Source organism: Lissotriton vulgaris, chromosome 2_2 (assembly GCF_964263255.1).
Source record: "Lissotriton vulgaris chromosome 2_2, aLisVul1.2, whole genome shotgun sequence".
NCBI classification, from domain to species: Eukaryota; Metazoa; Chordata; class Amphibia; order Caudata; family Salamandridae; genus Lissotriton; species Lissotriton vulgaris.
This window is the reverse complement of record NC_141688.1, coordinates 244,328,789-244,340,456: the sequence shown is the minus strand read 5'-3', so window position 1 is coordinate 244,340,456 and position 11,668 is coordinate 244,328,789. Positions and strand designations below refer to the sequence as shown.

The following is an 11,668-nucleotide window of genomic DNA, read 5'->3' as shown; positions in this document are numbered from 1 at the left end:
TTCGATCCATGTAAACAAGTATGGAAATTACTGTATCATTTTAAAGTGACATGAATTTTAACGTACTGTTTTTCTAAGCACGCTCTTATGGTCTCTTGAACGAGATAAAGTTTTATGAAAGAAATATTACCAGCACGTTTAGGCCATTCTGACAGCCTTAGGTGCACTGATATAGTCCAAATCGTTAGACTTGTAGAGAGAAGTGTGCTGATTAAAAGTTGTGCTGGTAATGCCATTTGGTAGTGTTGGAAGGGGCAGGGAGTGGTGCAAGCTGCAGTGGTGTCCTCAGAACAAATAAAGTGCCGGGAACATGGATCAAACAAGAATTTATATGCACTGTTTAATTCCTGTAGTTTTAATACTCGCACTTGTCATAGCCCCTGAGCAGACATTAGTAGACCATTGAGGAGAAACATATGGAATAAGGGGAATTTTGGTAGTTCAAAGTCAGGTCTGTTAGCCACAGTATTTTGGGAATAAATAGCCGTGCTATTGGGTCCTCTCTTTTTTGCCCCGTTGCTGATAATTCTTTTTTTATCCAGCCTCGGTATCAGTTGTGGCTCCATCACACCTTGTCTGTGCACCTGCAGAGTTTGGCTACCTATGGTCTCACGGGCCAGTACTGTGTTGCCAGAGGTTTCTAAGACTGTGTCCTTAAGGGCTAGGGAATTTGACAGAATTTTACTCGCCGAAGGATAACAAAAGAACGAAAATGTTGTCTTTCTGCTGCTAATACATTGTCATAAATTGAAAAGAAAACTCAGGAAGCGCAAATGTTTTCACGTTTTTATTCAGTAAAATATTGAATCCAGTTCATTTAAACAATGCTGAAAAAGGCCACTTGCCTCAACACAAAACAACACAACTTTCAGATGCAGAGGCTGCTGTAAGTGCACCTTGTCAGGCAGCCCACACAAGAGATGACAAAGTAACGGTAGAGGTGGATAATACATTTTAAAAGTGCTCACAGAAGATTGTCATCACCAAAATTATGTTACAACAGAAAAACAATAAGCAATATTCCTCTTGTATTTGGATTTGATGTATGTGGTGGTTTGTGTAAACTTTGAAAAGGACAAGAAAATGTGAGTGTTCAAACAAATACAAGGCACTTGCTTTTTAAGAATCCACCAGAAGTGACAGAAAGAGAGAGAGTGTGTAATAGAGAGATACCTATAAAGGCAACCCGTTGCTCACATCCCATAGTAGGTGGCAAAGAAAAGTTAATAGTCCAGGACATATAGAATGGGTTAGCTGACAACAAGTTTTGGCACTGATGCACCAACGGATTGTGGGTGAATTTGAATATTCACATCTTTTGTTTGCACCTTGAATCTGAACATTCCTGATAGAGGCCTAGCAAATGGTCTGCATAGATAGCTAAATAGCCATGAGAAGGACAATATAGCATATTCCTTCTTATAAATCGAAGGATCACTACCTCGGTGTACATTGCACCCATGCCATCAAATGGCTGCATTTTCTATTACTTTACACTTGCATGTCACAGTTTGCGACACACCTACCATTTTGCTCACTACATGATTTTGCATAAACAACAACTTGATAAAAGCAAGTATTGGCAATAATCTGGACTAATAGGTAAGATAAGAGAACCTCGCGTGTATGCCATCTCGTCAGGCATTCTGTGTTTATTCAGTGAAACGAAAAGAAAAATGGAGGCATAGGAAAATGTAGAAAATCTATCAAACATTGGAAAAACTATAATCGAGTAGTTCTGATTTCTAATTTCTGATTGGTGCGATATAATATACATTGTCTTCTTGATTACTACCTCAAATGTGCAACTTTTCATGTTTTTCAATTTTCATTATCACTTGGTCCTAGACACACACCACTTTGTATTTTTACAGTAGTTCAGCAAAAGCAATCTTACTCTCCAAAATAATAGACAAGAACCTCCATCTGAAATCAACTTATGACTTTGTAGAGATTCTCAAGAGACACCAAACCCAGATTCCCTATAAGCCTAGGTCAGTTTTTGCACTGTTGTATTGATCTGTCAAAGTCCCATCTGAGAAGAGTCTGTAACTCCCCTTTTTAGCAAAAGGCAACACATGGATCTCACAGCTGGTCACTTATTTCAATATTAATAAAACACCAAGAACTGTCGAGAATGTCCTCTTTTTGGTGTGGACCCTATCATGGCAGCAGTCTATGGCGAATCATGGCCTAAATTATTGAAGAATTTGCGTCAAAGTGCCACAGCGTCGTGCACAGCCTCACTCTTCGTAGTCCAGGTTTCCATGACCCCCTTGGGCACTCAGCTGTGCAAAGATGAGTGACAGTTCAGGATCACTTAAATATTTCTAACCACCTATATACCTTTTTCATTTGGGAATCACAGAGTCCATGAATGAACAAACAAACCCTGGGACGTCTGTCCACAAAATGTTTGCCCTCCTTTTCTCAACTGCGCTAAAATCCCACCGCTCCTGAACTAGATCCTTGGAGCGCCCGTCGCGAATCCTCCACATCGCAAACTCCTGCTTCTTTACGTCTTGCAGGGCTACGTTACAAGGAGCTCACCTTGCTGATCCTTGTCGGTACGTCGATTGGCAAGAAAACCAACTTAAGATGGCGCCCACAATCAGAATTCTATTGAATCTAAGAGCTCCTCTGAATTATCCACGCCCAGTGAATCGTCCAAGATGGCTTCTGGGTCTATTGTGAACCCCTGGCTCTTAAGGGCGAGGTGGGCATTCATGAACTTCTGGAGGTGTTTGGAGGTGTAGAGCCAGTGGTGCTTCAGGACATCCTCCATTTCATAAAACTTAGACTGCCTGGCATTCATTTTCCTGAAACGTCTGAAGAGCTTGTTACCGGATTCATTGCCTTCACTCGCCCAGGCACCGATAGACCCATCTCGTTCAATTATCTCAGGCACGTGGGCTAGTGTCTTGTGGAAATAATTTGTGATTTTGCCCTCATACCGGTACTTGAACTTGGTTGAGAGAAGCTCGGCAAAGCGTTGAGAGTTGTAGCTGTACTGGCAGAGGAGTTCTGGGCACTCCTTGCTCGGGCATGATGATCGCCAGACTGGCTTCATTTTCAGGTACAGCTCCATGAGTTCCCGTAGAGCTGCCCGCCGTTCCTCAGAGTGGACCAGCTCACAGACCGCCTCAACGGTCTCCTGGGACATCAGTTTCCGTGCAAAATTGCCGTTCATTCTCATTATGGGCTTCAAGTTCATCTTCTTCCTCAGGTGCTTGTCCAGAGTCGACTGCCACCTCTTCCTCTCCTCTTTTGAGGCATTGGGGTTCTTGAAGACCTCCCCTATTTCGAGTTGGAATATCTTGTAAAACTCAGCAGCATTTCCGATGTCGCAGTGCAAGGCATCAATGGATGGGAGGGTCTCAATGAAGGGCTTGGCTGAAACCCCCTTCACTCTGTCCCGCAGCTCGTCGACCGACTCATGGTGTCTGTTGGACCGCCAGATCTCGTACCGCTCAAGGTTCTCCTTGTGACTACGAGTGATGGAGTGGAGGACAATGTTCTGGGAGGCTTCAAGGCGTGTCGAGTCACATAGGGTACAGATATAGACTGAGCCAGATGCCTCTAGTCCTTCAACCTCTCTCACAAGCTTCTCATCATATCCTGTGCCCCTGAACACAAATTTGAATGTTCTGAGGATGCCACCAAGCTCAAGCATCAGTTCACTGCCTTTCATGGACTCTCTTTCTGCTATGAGTGGGCTCAAGATGGCGGTTAGTGTCTCATGGTCAGATTCATCAGCCAGCATAAGGCACAGGGGCTTGCAGCACAGCTCTGAATTTGGCTTGCTTTCTTCAAAAATCCTCACATTGTCTTTGTTGTGATGGACGGCAATGGTCATGATGGTGAACGAGAACCGGACTGCCTTTTCTGGAACCGCTGGTCCACAGCCGTGCTTCTCACTGACATCACCCATCCCATCACAAGACTCCTTGACGACCACCGTGAATGGACCACTGAGGTAGTCGTCCAGCTCATGAGCTTTCAGGCCTTCCAAAATGTCCTCCTCCATGTCCTTCAGAGTGGAGACTAGTGCGACGTCGTACCTAAACCGTTTTGAGATGGTGTCTACAGGGTATTCATCGACAGACTGCACCAGGCCAGACAGCCCATTGATTATGCCCACTTCTGTGTTGGAAGATACATTTTTCAGAGGAGGCATCCATTCAAAAGGGTGGTAGCCTGGCAAGAGGGCTTTCTCTGCTGTGCGGAGAGCATGCAGGGGCTGGAAAATCTGGCGCCCAGTGATGGCCTTCACGGTCCGATACATCTTGTGGTATTGACTGCAACTCAGGAAGGTGTTCACTCTGATGGCCAAGCACACAGACGGGTGAAGGCCGGCTCCACGGCCCTGCATCAGGGCTTCCAACTCGTCTGCATGACGGTGCTCATTTCTGGCTCTCAGGGCGAGAAGGAACAGTGTCAGGCACACTGACTTCACGTCACCGCCCTCCTCCTTGTCAGCAAAGTCTTTGACCAGCATCTTCAGCTCCCTGAGGCGATGCTTCTGTGCTCTGCGGGTTAGGGTGAGCAGGTGCTGCCTAGGGCGCCCCCCTTTGTTGATGTGGGCATAGGCCTCCTTCCCTTTGATCTCTTTGTGGCTGCAGATGTGCTGATTGTACTTGGCCATGGTGACCTCCTCACTGCAGTTGTCCACCGTGCACCTCAAAACTAGCGTACTCAAAACAGTCTGGAAGGATTTTACTGGGGTGGCAAGATCTGTAGGGAAGCAGGGGTATTTGCAGGAGGGGCAATAGCTGCCCATAAGCCTCAGGCACTTGAGAAGGCAGATTCTGCAGAAGAGGTGTTTGCATGTAGTCTGCACGGGGTCCGCCAGGATGTGCTCACAGACTGCGCATGAAATGGACTTTATGAAGTCAGCCGGATAGTCCACAACGAGGAGATCTGTGCCCAGGTGAATCTTCTGGCAGTTTACAATCTTCTGTATCAAGATTTTATTTTTTTGAACTAGTTTCCTCTTCTTGGCTTTTATTTTCCTGGTCCTTTCGGCACTCATCTTGAACCTCTTGGCTAACTGTAGGCTTGATTGCGGCGCCATCTTTCTTTTGAGGCTTTGCTTGGCAGCGTGACAGATCCCGCAGTTAGCTGAATGCGGCTGCCACTGAACTGCGCCGTTCCGGGGGAAATAGACCTCACAGGGCGTGCTGCTGAACCTCTGTTTGATGATGGCCCTGCAGTTGTGGCAGAAGCTCGTGGGGTGGACAGAGTCCACGTCCCCTCTGACGTCAATCTTGAAGACCTTTGCGATCAGCTCTGGCCAAGACGTGACCTTCTTCTCTTTCCTGCGCAGAAGCTCCTGCGTCTCTTGGTCCACAGGCCCATGCACTGGATGTCTCTGGCTGTCTTGGCCAGTCTTGAATGATGTCCCACAAATGCGACAAAGCTTCTGAAGTCTGCCGGTGTGGGCTTCCATCTGTCTCAGGTGTGTGCGGTGGTCGGTGATGTTGGATTCCTGCAGTGCAGTTTTGATGTTGGTGAGTGGTTGGGTGACTTCCACCTGTGTTGTGGACAGATTCGAGCCAATGGCATGTACTTCTCCTAGGGAGCCTGGGTCCTGCACTTCAGACTGTTCTGGAGCTCCAGGGGTCTCCATTGCAGCTGGTTCCAGGGGGGCAGGCTTCCCGACTCCCTCCCGTTCCTCAGCTCTAGAGTCCTCCGCCTCACTTTGGTCAGAATCAGGAAGGGTTTCCGAGGGCGTCTTCTCAAAGGAGCGGACCCGGAAGAGCTTGAACTTCCATTCTGAGAACTTGGAGTAGGGGTGCCGGATCTCAGATGGTATGCTCTGCCGAGGAACGCTGGAAGGAGACGCCGCCATCTTCTCTGGAGACGCGTTTCCTGAAAGAAACAACATATTTATTAAGTACAAAAATGTAGGGAATCTGCGTATCTTTTACTATCGGGTATGCAGTAATTGTAATAAAGCACTTTGTCGTTTAATGGAACAGCCTCACCAAAGGCAAGATACTCTTATCAGCCATCTTAGGGTTTGCTTTAACTTCATTGAAGCCTCGAAAAAAAGCTGAGTCAGCCGTGCCCCGATTCGGATCTGCTAACTGCAGGAAACACACAGGACGAGCGCAGCAGCCTGCAGGTGCATTAACCACAGAGCTAACACCTAGCGGTACTCACCAACGACACAAACAAGGGACGAACACCCGCGGGAAGCATGGAGCGGAGGAAGGAACAAGACGCTGAAAAGTGGAAGGAGGGGTTACAAGAGGACAAGAAGGGAGGGGAGCGAAAACACAAGGCAGACGGAGAGCTAGAGAAACTATGAGAAAAGACGGGGGAGTGAGCGAAGGAGAAAGAAGCGGAGAAAGAGAGAGCGAGAGATGGGACAGACAGAGATTGTGGGCGGGGTAACATAATGTTCCAGAGAAAGAGGGAAAATAGTGGTGCAAGGGAGATAGAGAGGAATAGAGAGAGAAATGGAGAAATACAATAGAAAGATGCTGTACAGAGAAGAGAGAGGGGGATATAGCAGAGAGAGAAGAATACAGAAAGCGAGTGAGAGTGGCAAGACAGAGAGTCTGAGAAGAAAGACAGAAGAAGAGCAGGGGAGTGAGAGAGAGTGGGCGAGAGAGATGAGATGGTAATAGAAGGGGAACATTTTGCAGAAAAGGGGAGGAAAGACGGAGAAATAAAGCGAGAAGGAGCGAGAGAAAAAAGAGATGGACAAAGGAAAGACAAAAGTTGGGAAGGAAAAGAGGGTGGCAGTGTGAGAGAAAGGGGTTTAAAAAAAGAAAAAGATAGATATGGATAATCCAGAGAGAAATGGCAAACGAGAGAAAGGGACAACAAATTAGAAAGAGGGGGAAAGGGAGAACAATAAGAGAGAACGGGTAGGCTGGGTCTAAAGGGAGCCGGGCCGCGCCCAACCTTTGTCCATGACACCCTGGGCTGGTCCCTGCGTGTATGTCTTGTAATATGGCTCGTAGAGTCTCTGCTGTACGTAATACCTGTTATTACTTCGCCTCAGATGATCCAGGACATCCGAGAGAAGACGTGACGCGGGGGTGAAAGGACCAGGGTGTAACCTAAGGGCTGGATGAGGGAGGGAATGGGTCAAGGGGGTAACTTCTCCTCCCGTGTTCTCTTCACCTGTTGCCTCCACCTGTCCCTTCTCCGGATCAGCTCTCAGAGTGGATGGCCCGTGGACAACAGCCAATCAGCAAATCAGCCTGAACGCAGAGCTGATCAGAGCTGCCAGCATAACGCAAGCTATAAAATGAAGTGCATCTACCTCTGAAAGTGCCTCACCCATCATCACCCCGCCTAGCGCTGCGCTACGCACCCCTAAGTGAACGCGATAAATGCAGTACGGGCAACAGACATGACATGAAAACACTTCCCGCATAGGCTCAAAGCAAAATCAACACGCGTCCGCCCACACACCTGTACTTGTGTGGAGAAGCACTGAAGCCCCTCCTGTAGGAGTACTTAGCACTTTATATATAGTACAGTGTCATACAATGCTCAGGCAGAGGGAACTTGAGACTGCAAAAAAATTAAGTATTTAGACATGACAACCAAATACAACTCCAACCAATGCCCCGTGAACCTCCACTGCATGGTGTGCACTCTGCCTGGCGCACTGGTGCTTCTTGAACTCTGCATAGACTGCCTCCGTATGCACACAGTACCGTAAAGCGCCCTGAAGCCACGAGTGAGCTCCACGAGTTCCCGAGAGCGCTGAAGAAGCTTAGGCAGCTCATTGATGCTCTATGAACACCTGCGGAAGCGCACTGCGGGAGCTGATGATAGCAAGGGACCAGGAACCAGGCAGACAAAACCCCAGTCCCTGGAGTCAGGGCCAGGCGAGTGCAGCTGGAGGCGGGGCAGGACTTCCTTCCTGGGGGTCAAAGCAGGCGGGCAACTAGAACCAAAATCACGGTTGGGGGGGGGAGGGGCGGTTGGAAATATATTTCGGGGGGGGGGGGAGGCTAATTCTAACGAATTTAGACAGAGTCGCTGTAAGAAGGGGTGAACACACAACAAAAGCCTCATTTTCAACTAAATGGTCTTTTAAAGACCTGTTAAGTACCCGGGTGCGGCTGCAATTAGATGCTGGCCAGCCCTAGAAGTTGTCTTCGCCCGGGGCTGACACACACGACGGGGAGGGGAGCCCCGTGAGCCCAATGGGTGCTGCGCGCCTGGGTCAAAGGGCCAGAAAAGTAGCAGGCAGGAAATGTTCAGTAGGAGGTGTCATTGAGTGTAAGGCACGCTCCTTGGGCACTAATGCCGCCCCAGCCCCTGGTGCACAATGCGCGCAGAGTCTGCTACCGCTGCTCTGAGTCTCACCCGGAGGTCCCTCCACGCCCCTATGGACCTTGTAGAGCTTGGGTGAAGCCGAGAGGCCTGCCTCAGCAGAGACGAAGACCTTCCTGAAAACAGCGGTGACAATCGGTGCTGCAGTGTCCAACTTAGATCCAGGAGGGTCAGAGACATGTCAGGTTTGAGGGCATCCACAGAAGACACACACACACAGCACATCTGAATAACACGCATTTACACGGCCAGGCACCACCTGGACCCAGGGAATTCGTATCACGTGTGGACGAACAAGGGATCCCTCTTATCTTACAACATTTTCAACCACTATATGGAGCCCCTTGAGACTGTCTCACCACCAGCAGCATCAGCAATCATGACAGTGCGCCTGATGAAATGTATCATCCCTCCCCTTGCACCCTTCACCGTGACATCACACCCTGTCACCTTTCCTTTGGCACTCCCATCTCTTACCCGCTTTTGTTCTCCCTTAATATTTCCTTACTTTCACGGTACTCAGAGGTGTCCGTTTGGTGACGCGCAAGCACTACATAAAACTCCTTAAATAAACACATATACTGATGACGCCCAAGTCTACTTGAGAGACCGCCCGCTCCAAACATTCACTGCCAGCGCCTACTCAGACTATGATTGGCAGCACCTACTTAGAGCATAACCCCTCTAGGACAGACTGCCTACTATTCACCAAGAGCAACACATTACTACTGGTGCAAGCCAGGGTCAGTGACAGGAGCCTGGACCCAGACCCAGCCCAACTCTCACCAAATGCGGAAAAACTTGGATTCACTCTGGACACCAAAGTCATCCTCAAGGAAGACACTGTGAAGAAAACCAAGACAGCCCAAGACCAGCTCTCTCTACAGAAGAATGAGGACCTGTCCTCCCAGAAAGCGCTGTCAGAACTGCCTCCAAGCACTCGTAATCTCGCATCTTGACGTGGTACAATCACGCCACCACCAACTTCGTGGAACTTCAGTGGCTCTCTTGGTCAGCCGTTCATACAACCTCTGTTGCGTAACAAACCTTGAGGGGGCACCCCTGCAAAGTACATGAACTGGTCACCACTCCCCGGCCCACCACCTACCACTTTTACTGAGGGGGCCTACTGGACTTCAGAACCCCCCTGCCCCCCATTCACGGCAGGGGCTGCAGAGGGCTTATATGAAGTCACTGTACAACCTATGGACCTGAAGGGCAGGAAACCCCTAGACAACTTACCTTGTTGTTGAAGACCCTCACCCACTGTAGTAGTGGCAAGGGTCGTTCTGGGATCTCACCCAGAGCTCAGCCATATTCCATGAGCACTTATGATATTATCCTAGTGGGGTCTTAAAAATACCTAGCGGACACCAGGTATCCCTTTAATCAAGAGAGTTCCCAGTATAGACCAATGAGACGGGTGTTAGCAGCATATAATGTCCTTACGCCCTAATCACTGTCGACATGTTTCAGCCTCTTATCTGGCGACTAAGGAAAGTACATACCAAATCAAAATGTTGTGCACTTGAGGTACATTTGCACAGGCGCAAAGTGTTTCAAAAATCTGGCCTGCATTTTGAGAGTAATAATCTTCATTTGCTGATTCAGTTAACTAAATAAGGGGAGGATTTCAAAAGTGCGAGCTAAAAATCAACCCCCGCTCTTGGTGTGTCACCCAGTGTTATCTTGGGCACATGCAAAACACCTTGGTTTATCCATATCTGCAGGAGTATCACACAAATTCCCCAGTATGAACAATTCACACTTATTAGTAATGTAACGCTCTGTGCTTGCGCGTCAGGTTCGCAGCTCAGTTGGTTGAGCAGCTGTAATCTATGTGCACGCAGCAGGTCATGATTTGGAAACAGGACCAATTTTCCTTAAGTAATGTATATTGATGTACGTCTATGCAATTAAAGCACTAGATCTGTGCGTGTGTGTGCGAAGAGACATGTGCAACTTTCTCTGCACATACATACAGATATAGATGTGTATATGATATGTACATATCAGATGGGATTACATCTTAGTTGCCTAGACACTCGATCATGAGCCCACAGCCTCTTGCCCCAGAGCTGCTGAAAGTTGCCATCCACTCACCTTCTCACCTCCTCGCCAACCTGCCCCGGCTGCACCTTAGCGCTTCCCAGTGAGAGGCCAGCAAGTGTTGATGATAACTCTCTGTCGCCCTCCTCGATCAGATGTGTTGACGAGGGGGCTGCTGGGTGTCTTTATATCTAAGCTTCCCTGGCCTTGGAAACCTCTCATGCCAGCGCCCCCATTTCCAGCAGCCAATCAGAAGCCCTCAATATCACCCCTTCTCACCCACCCGCCCCGTACCTTCTGAACTGCACCTGCTGCTGCAAAGGCCACTTTGCTGTTGTTGTTTAGGGTGCCCCCTAACTGCTGTCCTCTGGGGCCTGCACAACCGCCATGACCACAACAAGCTGCGCTCTGCAACAGCGACTCCAACACAACAAGTTATCATAGGGTAACCGCAGACCACAAGCCCCCCACCTCCCTTCCCCCTCTCGCGCTCCCCAACTCGTCACTTGTCTTTCAGAGTAGCAGCTGATACGCACGTGGCATGGTACCCATCTTATCGGCTTTGCAAGGATGAATGTTGGAGCTGAACACCCTGGTACTCAAGCCGTTGAACAGCGCACTCAAACCGAATTCTGCAAAATGCGCCTTTACGCGCCGGTCTGTGTTATGCCACATGTGGCTGTCTGGTTGGATGTTAAAACGTGACTGAGGTAGAGAGAATTGAGGTTGAAATGAGTGTAGTGTTTGAGTGAAGTTCTTAAGAACGAAGGATTTCTCTGCGGGTGCAGGCATCAGGAAACCTGAACGTACAGAAAGGTATCTCCGAAAATCCTGTCGGGCTGGGTGCTTCTGAAATCTTTTAATAACTGAGGACGAGTCAGTCACTTACATGGCCTGCCCTGTGCCTCAGAAAGGATGTTAACCCTGCATCACAGTCACGCACCGAAAGAGTCAGGCACATGTCAGAATGATGATTCTGAAGAACCAGTGGGGCCGGAGCAGGCCAGGGCCCCTGGAAGACCACTCAAGTATCAGGCTCCTGGAAGGCCAGTGAGTCTTGGGCAGTCTGTCACATGTGATGCCTGTGTACCAGAAAGGCTACCGGAGCTGGAGACAACTCAGTCACATGCCAGGCCGATGCTTCTGGAAAAGACAGATGGGTTGGTTGAAGTCAGTCACAACTCATACAATTAAACAGAGACAATTATCCTAGTTTGTTCAAAGTTGTTTTTGTTAGATCACCAAACAGCAACACTGCCATTTTGTAGACTTGTCGTTGTGGTCTTTCAATTAGAACCTCCGTCTTGACGGTCTT

General features: G+C 48.7%; 1 protein-coding gene across 2 annotated transcripts; it reads right to left on the bottom strand.

Annotated features, from left to right (window-relative positions):
• Nucleotides 1–786: 786 nt before the first annotated feature.
• On the bottom strand, nucleotides 787–10,503 carry LOC147729283 (V(D)J recombination-activating protein 1-like). Of its 2 annotated transcripts, none has more exons than XM_086959595.1 (2): nucleotides 10,416–10,503; nucleotides 787–5,871 (listed from the first exon to the last, which is right to left on the bottom strand). In XM_086959595.1, exon 2 carries the CDS (start codon nucleotides 5,849–5,851, stop codon nucleotides 2,612–2,614), a length of 3,240 nt encoding a protein of 1,079 aa, XP_086815721.1. In that variant the 5' UTR covers nucleotides 5,852–5,871; nucleotides 10,416–10,503; the 3' UTR covers nucleotides 787–2,611. The 2 variants fall into 2 exon arrangements, with proteins under 2 accessions (XP_086815721.1, XP_086815722.1); XM_086959596.1 differs by having other exon boundaries at nucleotides 10,408–10,501.
• Between the last annotated feature and the right edge of the window lie 1,165 nt (nucleotides 10,504–11,668).

Excerpts from the sequence above, each read along its gene's own strand:
- LOC147729283 (XM_086959595.1), bottom strand. The coding sequence starts at position 5,851 with ATGGCGGCGTCTCCTTCCAGCGTTCCTCGGCAGAGCATACCATCTGAG.